The sequence below is a fragment of the Heterodontus francisci genome, chromosome 30, assembly GCF_036365525.1.
Source record: "Heterodontus francisci isolate sHetFra1 chromosome 30, sHetFra1.hap1, whole genome shotgun sequence".
In the NCBI taxonomy this organism is placed as follows: domain Eukaryota; kingdom Metazoa; phylum Chordata; class Chondrichthyes; order Heterodontiformes; family Heterodontidae; genus Heterodontus; species Heterodontus francisci.
The window spans coordinates 26,480,822-26,492,011 of record NC_090400.1 but is presented as its reverse complement, the minus strand read 5'-3'; the positions used below and the strand labels follow the sequence as shown (position 1 = coordinate 26,492,011).

The 11,190-nt window shown below is 42.9% G+C and overlaps 1 protein-coding gene across 1 annotated transcript in view; it reads left to right on the top strand.

Annotated features, from left to right (window-relative positions):
• Positions 1 to 5,247: 5,247 nt before the first annotated feature.
• LOC137346491 (eosinophil peroxidase-like) overlaps positions 5,248 to 11,190 on the top strand; it is a 41,671-nt gene continuing 35,728 nt past the window's right edge. The window contains 4 exon segments of the mRNA XM_068009952.1: positions 5,248 to 5,320; positions 7,031 to 7,124; positions 10,047 to 10,222; positions 11,008 to 11,140. Of these exon segments, the coding sequence (XP_067866053.1) occupies positions 5,248 to 5,320; positions 7,031 to 7,124; positions 10,047 to 10,222; positions 11,008 to 11,140 (476 nt within the window).

Sequence of the window (11,190 nt, the reverse complement as noted above, 5' to 3'; positions counted from 1 at the left end):
GCGCAAGGAGAGAGCGAACTGTGTAACAACCCCGACCAACAAATTTTTCTGCAGCTGCTGTGGAAGAGTCTGTCACTCAAGAATTGGCCTTTATAGCCACTCCAGGCGCTGCTCCACAAACCACTGACCACCTCCAGGTGCTTACCTATTGTCTCTTGAGACAAGGAGGCCAAAGAGGGAAGAGACAGTAATAACAGGCATGATGCAACCCAACCTGTTAAATTTCAGATTACAAGAACAATACTCGACTGCCCTCTCTGTTGAGAGATGTAAATAACAGTTTCCAACATGGCTAATCCCAGTTAAGACCTCATGTTAGTTTAACTCGGTAAATATGCAATGGGGTCAAGCAGTGAGGGTCCTGCAACTCTTAGCCATCACTCTCTCACCTCCCCAACACTCTTCTGCACAGCACTCCTCTGACTGACATGCCTTGCTGTCATATGTATTCCTTTCTCTCCAGCCTCTTCCTCAAATCTCCATTTCAACAGACAACATTCACATTCATCCGCAACCTATTGCCTTCTTGCTCCCAATCCTCACGTCACGCTCCTCAAATGTGTACATTCCATCCTTAACAATCAGTTCACTCACACCCCTCACTCTCTGCCTTTTCTCATTGTAGGAGAAGATAGCCCACAATGCCAGGGAGAGGCAGAGAACTGGGGTGGGCCTGCAGCCCTGGCCACACTGACCATGATGAAAAAGGAATCCCTGGACATCAGCAGGGTGGCAGCAGTCAGGCCGATAGCGATGGAGAGATGCAAGTGGCCCAGAGACCTGGTGACAGCATTAGCTATCACACTGCTACTTGACACTTCTGTCACTTATGTTCAATACATTAAATGCCATGATCTGCACTATGCCAACTTGGAACCCCATTTCACCTGCTTTCACCTTCCACAGGTGCATTGCCAGTGCTGGCAGAGGAGATGAAGGAGGGGGCCATGGAGTCCTCAGAGAAGAAGCATCACTCTGAGGATGCACTGTCTCATGACTCCTGCACATCCTGCACATTAGTGCAAATACAAACACTGCAGTGGGTCCAGATTCTCAGTTAGATTGGGTGCTAGGGTGGCAAATGGTGAGGAGCACATCACATGTGAATAGGAGCAGGGGCTGGTGACTGGGACAGGAGTGGAGTGTTCCTGTTGGAGGACACAGGACACTTCAAGCTCTCCTCAGCTGGAAACAGACGCTAACCCTCGGGGTCATGCACTGAACAAGTACTTGTGGAACACTTCAGAGGTTCAACCAGAATATGTGGAACCCATACTACAGGGAAGTTTCACAGGCAACAAGATGAGTCGACCTTCAGAGGTATCCAAGGCACTTGAAATAAGTTGTACAAATTTGCTGCTCCCAACAAAGTTAGTGAGGCTCCTGTCACTGTGGCTGACCACAGGTTTGCTGGTTTCAACCATTATTTTGCTCATATCATGTCAGTTTCAGGTTTCAATGTTCTCATGTTCTCCCACCTGCTGAGTTGCAGACACAGTGTGACATGTGCTGTTGAGAAGGAGGGAATTCATGCTTAAAATGACCCTTAATTTCCTTTTAAACTACCACAATTGGCTTCCTGCCAGACTCGCAGGGATTCCCTGCTGCCCTCAGAATCCGCGTCAGGGAAAGTCACAAGAGACGGGATCACATTGGGATCATGACCCAACATCCTTTTCCAGGGCTTTCTCAGCAGGCTGGAAAAATTCTGCCCCCCATGGCAGGATTATTGGGACTTTGTCTATCAATGAGTGACGGGAGGCGTGCTGATCTCCACAAGAGCTGTTGTGTCCCTGAGAATTGGGGCCCAGACCAGTGCGGTATAAACAGAAAAATAATGCTTAAAAATTTCACAAGTGATCCCATTATTCAGGGCAATGAGGGCAATGTGGCTGAGATTTGGGGGAAGGATTTGGACAACTCCAACCTCCTTCCACGACAATGAAGCCTGGAGTTCCTGAGTGGCGCTTGCGCTTGTGCTGACTTACCACATGCTGATTAGATGCTCTCCCAATGACCCCAAAACCACAAACCACATCAGGACTGGAGGGAACTCGGTTGGCATGATCCTCACATAACAAGCAAGATCACATCCTCAAGAACTTCAACCCCATTATATTAAAACAGTTGCCCTTTTTACTTGAGGTGACAGATGCCAGGTTCTGGTGCTGAAAGTGTTAAGAATTATTGAGAATACTTGCATGAATTATTCACTACAATATCTGTGCCTTGAAAACTGCACCTCCCTAAAAAATACCCTGATTCCACGTGTTAAACTGATGTAGGTTATAATTTTATATAGAATCCAGTCAAACTGGAAAATCTCAACATTTTATACCAATATGTAAACTACGGGAATTATATTTAAGCCCAAGTTTCAGAAGTATTCTTCCATAGGGAGTCAGAGTTCCTAAGGTGAGTGTCATCTGATTTCTTTTGGCTAGCTCTGTTTGGCAAGAACATATTTTTCTTGTGGTCCCTTTTGAATATTTGGAGTGACTGACATTCAGAATATTTACTCTTTTGTATTTTTTCTCAGTTTCAAGTACTTTGCATTTTTTAGGGTTGTCAATTTTTTTCTTTGACTCCTCTCTTACTGTGTTGAAAGACTTTGTTATTCTTTTGTTCAGACTCTGCCACTGTGCTTTTTTCAATGTTCTGCTTTGCTCTTCTGACCCCCCCTTTTAATTGTTTCTGTACACTCTTGTAATCATCCAAGGTCTTTCCATTTTCTTCCTCCTGGATTTGTCAAAGTTAATTTTGCTCTTCATTTCTCTTTTAATTTGATCATTGGAAATCATGTTTGACAAATTTGTTAGAGCTCTTTGATGATATAACAAGCAGAGTGGATAAAGGGGAAGCAGTGGATGTTGTGTATTTGGATTTTCAGAATGCGTTCGATAAGGTGCCACATAAAAGGTTATTGCACAAAATAGGTATTGGGGGTAATGTGTTGGCATGGATTAAGGATTGGCTAACACACAGAAAGGCAGAGAGTAGGGATCAATGTGTCTTTTTCAGGTTGGAAAGTCGTAACTAGTGGGGTGCCACAAGGATCGGTCCTGGGGCCTCAACTATTTACGATCTATATTAATGACTTGGAGGAAGGGACAGAGTGTAGTGTATCCAAATTTGCTGACGATACAAAAATAGATGGGAAGGCATGTTGTGATGAGGACACAAAGAATCTGCAAAGGGATATAGATAGGTTAAGTGAGTGGGCAAAAACTTGGCAGATGGAGTTCAATGTGGGAAAGTATGAGGTCATCCACTTTGGTAGGAAGAATACAAAGGCAGATTATTATTTAGATGGAAAAAGACTACAAAATACTGCAATACAGAGGGATCTGGGTGTTCTTGTACATGAAACACAAAAAGTTAGCGTGCAGGTGCAGCATGTAATTAGGAAGGCAAATGAAATTTTGGCCTTTATTGCTAGAGGGTTAGGGTTTAAAAATAGGGAAGTCTTATTACAACTGCACAGGGCGTTGATGAGGCCACACCTGGAGTACTGCGTACAGTTTTGATCCCCGTATTTAAAGAAGGATATACTAGCATTGGAGGCAGTTCAGAAAAGGTTCACTGTGCTGATTCCTGGGATGAAGGGGCTGTCTTATCAAAAACGGCTAAACAGGTTAGGCCTTTATTCATTGGAGTTTAGAAGAATGAGAGGTGATCTTATTGAAACATATAAGATTTTAAGGGGGCTTGAAAGGGTAGATGTTGCGAATATGTTTCCACTGGTGGGGGAATCTCGAACTAGGGGACATAGTTACAGAATAAGGGGGCAGACATTTAAAACTGAGATGCGAAGAAATTTCTTCTCTCAGAGGGTGGTGTATCTCTGGAATTCTCTACCTCAGAGAGTTGTGGAGGATAGGTCACGAAATGTATTTAAAGAGGAGGTAGATAGATTTTTGAAATTTTGGGGAGTCAAGGGGTATGCGGAGCAGTCCCAAAAGAGGTGTTGAGGCCTGGGACAGATCAGCCATGATCTTATTGAATGGCAGGGCAGGCTTGAGTGGCTGAATGGCCTACTCCTGCTCTTACTTCTTATGTTCTTATGTTCATCCATTTAGAATGACATTTGTTTGAGTTTACTTGTTTAGAAAATTATTTATCCTGCAATCTCAGCATTATATCTTTAAAGATGTTCCACTTACCATTAAGTCAGAGCTCCAAATCTTTCTCTTAATAGTTCTTTCTGTTCTTTGAATTTAGTCTTGTTAATGTTATATACCTGACTACTGGTCTTAGGTACATTTACCTCTCCAGTCGTGTTGAACTTGATCATTCTGTGGTCACTCTACCCCAAGGGTGCTACAACTTCTATGCCCTGTAAAAGTAAATAGATTGGGAAAAGGGGCAACAATAAACAATGTAAGAATGTGCTGAAACATGTTCAAAGGTGATCAGAGGAGTGAAGGGGTACCTAGAAAAAAAGGTTTATAACTGCAGTAAACAGTGGACTTGATATGGAAACTTCAATAAAAATTTGTCTGGGACCAGGTCTCATTTCAATATTTTGGTATGATTTCACTTGCATCCCTTTACTTACTGATGTCTCCAATAGATTGTTCACTTTGTTCAGGAATGACACTATTGCCAACAGATGGCATAGTTTTTACATGGGTGTGAAATTAAGCTTTGACAAGAATGGAAAATGGGTGAGAATACATTGGCTTTCCTGTTAGACACCCATCCCAATCTCCCCTTTCATTAACTAAAGTAGAGAGAAAAATCAGCAGATTGTAGATATAAATCACACTGTCTCTATTAGCATATTTTGTATATAAATCACATGGTCTCTGACAATTAGAACAGTTTGTATATAAAGTTCATTGTTAGTCTCATTGTTTAATTAAGTTTTAACGCTTTTAATTGGCCTATAATTCTGATGAAAGCCACATGACTGTTTTGCTGAACCTCACTGTTATCACTATCTTTTAAGATTTTGTTAGTTTGTAACATCAGTACATTCCATTTTCTATTTCTGGAGATTAATACAGAAAAATGAAAGTCAGTACTTTGCAGGTGTCTCTGGTTGTACATGCCTGTGTCTGCCTGTCTGTTCATGTCTCATGCCACTGAATTTCTACATGTATGTCAGTTTCTACCTGTAAGTGTATACGTGTCCTTGTATGTATGTACACCTTTAATGTTTAGCTGTTTAGTTTTCTAGCTTTAATATGTTATTGATCTCTCATCCGAGTCCCTGACTCATGTACTGAATGTGTTTCTTTCAGAATGGCACCTCTGTGGTCCTTGGGCATGTTCCTTGCTGGATTGTTCCTCCTTCACACTGATGGTGTTCATGCAGGTATGATACTGAACCTGATTCCCCAGATCTGTTTTGTATAATTTCATTAAACAGGAGAGTATTGGCAAAATATGCCCAGGATGCAATGGTCATTGTGCCAGCTTTGCTGAGGTGAACTTACCCTGAGGTTTCCATGCAAGCTCATTAGGATAAGGAGTAATGATGAGAATAATGAGAAAAAAATCTCCCATGAATTAGATCAATTGTTTGGGAACTGGTACAGGATCATGATTGGCCTGGTGGGCTGTTTTTCACTGCCGCAGGGCCTCTTGAGCCACCCGCTACATTTTACGCACGCCCCCCGCCCCTCCCCCCCACCACTGCCACGATCATGGTCTTTGGGAGGGCATAAAATTCCAACCATTGCTGCAGCAGCAGAAACAGACCTGGGTCAATGTGGGCATCGCTGGCTATGCCAGCATTTATTGCCCATCCCTAATTGCCTTTAGAAGATGGTGGTGAGCTGCCTTCTTGAACTGCTGCACTCCTTGGGGTGTAGGTAAACCATCAGTGATGTTGGGAAGGGAGTTTCATGATTTTGACCCAATGACAGTGAAGGAACAGCGATATAGTTCCAAGTCAGGATGGTGTGTTGTTTGGAGGGGAACTTGCAGGTGGTGGTGTTCCCATGCATCTACTGCCCTTGTCCTTTTAGGTGGTAGAGGTCATGGGTTTGGAAGGTACTGTCAAAGGAATCTTGGTGAGTTGCTGCAGTGCATCTTGTAGATTGTACACACTGCTTATTAGTCAGGTGGCTGCTCACCATGGCATCAAGAAGGTAAGAAGAGCTGCACAAATCATATCTTCCCAATGGAACCAGATAAACAGAGAGAGAAAGAGAAAGATATTTATTCCTACAAACTGGCAGAGTTCCTACACTTGCAAGGAACAATTGAGAGCCTACTTGTAGTCCCTGAGTTCTGGGTCCCTAGGTTCCTTTGCACAGGCAGTTATTTCTCCACTCTCCATGCAGGATTGACACACTTCCATTCCCGGGTTCTCATTCTAACTACCGTTCAGTGCTTTATCCAGTGTCACCCTGCTTCTGACTCACTAACAACTTCCTGCAAAGTGGGTGTCTCCAGGCTGATGCTTGCGCAGGTAAGATACCATGATGGAGTTGGTAAACAAGTAGCAGAGGCAGGTGGATCTGCATGTCATCAAAGAGGCTGGCCTCTTTCTGCAAGGCCCCGTCTGTTATATGAAACACAGAAAAGCTTGTTTCGTTGTGCAAATTGTGACACTTCCCCTGGAAGAAATAGAGTTGAGTATGAAGGAATTGCAATACTTTCAGACAGTGTATGAAGCTGAGACTACTGATGATGGGTGTAGCTCAATCTTTATAAACCTTATATTTCATCTTCGTTAATTGCTTTCCACAACCTCTCGTGTCTCTCTGCATATGGTGGTTTAAATTGTGCTCTACCATTTTCTTGAGTAATGGTACCTGTCCCCAAGTTACATTGTCTCATTTGCCAACCCAGTACATAAGGAAGAGTGTAAAAATGTTTCAGAAAACTGAAAGGCTGGTAGTTCCTCTTTAACAGTGCAGCTCCACGTACTCACCTTCTCACTCAATCCTTCAATCACTTCTATCTCCAGAAATCCATCTATGTGTCTCGATCGCAGTTACACCATCTGCTTCATTGTAAAGTTAATTTCAGATGGAAACCATCTGGCCTTTCTCAGGATGTTGTGTTTCTGTCGTAGATGATGAGAATCCACTGGGCAGTCCGCTCGTACGAAGAGCTGTAGATGAAGCCATTGAACTGGTGAATAAAGCGTATAAGGAGACCAGAGATTGGTAGGTTCTTTATCTCTGTAGCATTGTCAGATTGGGCTCTCCATGAAGGGATCAGCCCATTAAATTCATTTGGAATAAGGATTACCACATTCAGAATGAGGAGAACAGTTTTTGCTTTATGTTAGTTCATTAGAAAACCTGGTGACGTGCACTGTCAAGGTCCTTCACTTTATATTGATATGGTAAAAAAACTAATGGAGCACTGTCACAGAGTTGGGGCAATTTGCAGAGAACGAGCTCCTGAGAGTGTTTCCCTGCATTGTGTGGTTCTGAAGCTTCCAGACCAGGAAGTACCCAGGAACGTTGGCTGATATTACACTGGGGGAAACATAATTAGCCCCAGCGGCCCATGATTACGGAGGATATAAATTTGATAGAGGTGTTGAAAATCAAAAGGGGCCTGGAGTAAATAGCAAGAAACTGTTCCAATTAGCAGGACAGTTGTGAACCAGAGGACACCAAGTTAAGGTGATTGAGATGACATGAGGAAAAACTTTTTTTACGCAGCGAGTGGTTAGAATCTGGAATTCACTGTCTGAAAGTGTGGTGCAGGGAGATTCAATTGTGTTTTTCAAAAGGAAATTGGATAATTATCCCAAGAGAAAAAATTGCAGGGCAAGAGGGAAAAGGCCGCGGAGTGGGACTAGCTGAGTAGATCTTGCCAAGAGCTGGCACAGACATGACAGGTGGAGGGGACTGCTTCTGTGCTGTAAACATTCTATAATTCTATGATTTATGAAGTCCAGGATCCTGCATGCTTTTTTAATTGCTTTCTCAAACTACAACCTTCAATGATTTGTGCATATACATCCCCAGGTCTCTCTATTCCTGCACCCCCTTTAGAATTGGACCTTTCAGTTTATATTGCCTCTCCTCACTCTTCCTTCCAAAATGCATCACTTTGCACTTCTCTGTATTACATTTAATCTTCCATGTGTCTGCCCATTCCATCAGCCGATGTCATCCTCCTCACTGGTCACTACACCTCTGACTTTTGCATCATCTGCAAATTTTGAAATTGTGTCCTGTACACCCAAGTCCAAGACATTAATATATATCAAAAAAGTAGTGATTCTAGTACTAACCCCTGGGGAACATCACAGTATATCCTGAAAAACAACCATTCGGATGCCACACTATTGAGTAGTCATCTCACAGTCACTGTCTGGGATAACACATTAAGAATAGCTAATTTTGCAAGCTACGACATAATGGCCACAGAATTATCCCCAGCATGATAAGGGAAGGGAGTGGAGAAAACTGGGACAATAAAGAAGAGTTGCTTGGGAGATAATGATGCATTACAAGACAATGCATTGTCCAAGGAGATCAGTATACCTGATTTTCACCATTCCTGACCTTGCAGCAATTTAGTTTCATGATTAGAACACTAGGAACACCACAAATTGGTCACACGGACCTCTGTGGCAGATTCTCAGTCTGCGTTTATGGTAGGTGAGCCTCCGAACCACGAATAGAGTCTTCCAAAATGTATCCAAATCTATATTCAGTCTACTCTGACTTCACTCGGTGTGATATCTGTGCTCTTTACATGTTTATGGCTGTGTTTAGTGACACCACTATTCCCAGCTAGAATGGAAATGATTGGGTAATTCCCCCATCAGTCAGGCCTGGAAACTAGTGCAAGTGATTGGGATTGATTTTACACGTACATTTTCCTCGAAACATTATTTGGTTTTATCGGGAGAATTTGCTGTAGTATTAGCCAGGAGTTCTGTTTTTAATTGACTATGTTTTCTGCTTACAGTATAAATGGAGAACATGACAGAAATCCCAAGCACATATTCCTTGTGTGCTTCTTGATGTAGAGTTGTTTGCCAATTGGAGCAGGAGTCGGCCATAAAGCCACTCGAGCCTGCTCCACTATTGAAAAGTATCAAGGCTGAATTCCTACATCAACTCCACTTTTACTGCCCCATCCCCATAACCCTTGGTTCTTCAGTGCCCAAAAGTCCATCGATCTCAGTTTTGAATATACTCCACAATGAGTATACATCGCCCGCTTGGTTAGATAATTTCAGAGATTCATAAACTTCTGAGTAAAGAAATTTCTCCCATCACAGTCCTGCATGGTCAACCCTTTTCCTGAGTCTATGACCCTTAGTTCTAGACTGTCCAGCCAGGGAAAATGGCCTCTCAGCATTTACCATGTCAAGCCCTCTAAAATTTTATGTTTCAAAGAGGTCACTACTGATTCTTCCTAATTCCAGAGAATATATGCCCATTCTACTCAATCTGTCCTCATAGGGGAGCCTCCCATCCCAGGATTCAATCTAGTGAACCTACTAAGGCTTCCTCTAAGGCAAGAATACCCTTCTTTAGGTAAGGAGACCTAAACTGTACACAGGTCTCCAGGTATGATCTCACCAAAGTCCTACATAATTGCAGCAAAACTTAATTACTCTTAAATTCCTACCCCTTGTAATAAAGGCTAACATACAATTTGCCTTCCTAATTGTTACATCTGCATGTTAACTTTCTGGGATTTGTATATGAGGACTCCAAATTCCCTCCAAAAGCCAACATTTACTCATCGCTCACCTTTTAAAAAATATTCTTCTTTCCCATTCTTCATACCAAAGTAGATAATTTCACACTTTCTCATGTCATTATCTGCCACCTTATTGTTCAATTACTGAACCTCTTTGTATCCTCCTCACAGCTTACTTTCCCACCAGCTTCACTACATCAGAAAATATTTCTTTCTTTTCTTTTCTTCTTTTCTTTCAGAAAATATAAATATATTAAATTCAGTGCCCTCATCTAAGTCATTGATCATCATGTGGGACCTGAATCAGTGAGCTGTTAACTGTAACACGGTATCAGTGTACCTTGAGTTTATACTCATGACCTTAATTTCTGACTGATATCTCCATCTAATCAGAGTCTATCCTCTTCCAGCCAAAAAGAGAAGCTGAGAAAAAGATCCTTGAATCCAGGTGACCTACTACGTTTCCTCAGACACCCTATGGCAGAGACCAGGGTTGCAGTGCGATCTGCAGAGTACACGGAAACTGCACTGGGTCTCATTCAGCACCATGTCCATCAAATCCACAAACGCTCACTGAATGCATCAGGTCAGTTGGAAAACATGTGAGGGAAACCTAGAGGAAACACTTACTGATTTTGCTGGCCCAGTCTCATTACCACTGAGCTTTTTCTCAGATGGGTTGGTCACGGACATTGCTGTGACTTTGCAACTGTGTAACAAACTGAGCCATGTGAGGATGACCTTCATTCACAAAAGTAGTGTCTGCATGAGGGTGGTGCAGACAGGGGCCAGGGTGGGGGTGAGGCAGGGCAGGATAGCGCTGATGATTGAACTCCATATAACCGAGAGTTGCTGTAGTGTCCGACCTCAGGCAAGATACCCAACATTTTACTGATCTCTTCAGATCAACACTTGCCTTCACATTTCAGATTCCTGCCCTGATGCTCTGCAGTCAGTCTGCTGGTGTTGAAAGCTGTCACATTCTTTCAGCAGCAGGAGGAGAGGGTGGAAATCCTGTGAAGGGTTTTTCCATCAGACAAGATGATATCGGCTCCATTTATTCTCCAATGTCACAAGACTTCCTAGTAAGCAACCTGTTTGGGAACAGGTGAAGTGTATCACATGAGTAGCTGGGTGGAGCAGAGATCAAACCAGCCAGCACCACACAACAGCAGGCCATACTGCAGCTCAAACCTACAACCACAGAACATGGAGTGTAGTGAGTAACTGTATTGCTACACTACCAGGAGTTTACTAACTGTACCTGTTAGTGCTCCAGCTGTAACAGAAAGTCAGATTGTTGTTTAACTGGTGCAACTTGTATGGGAATTTATCAAAGATTTAAATTGATAGAGTGTGTATGTCCTGCAGATTTGTTAACGGCGAGTGACCTGGACACCATTGCACATGTCACAGGCTGTCTAGCCATACGTCAGCCCCCAGTCTGTGAAGACGACTGTTGGTCAAACCGGTATAGGACCTTCAACTCTGAGTGCAACAACAGGTAGGAACTGGCAGGGCTGGTGACCACTGTCTACTCTACTTCAGTGATTA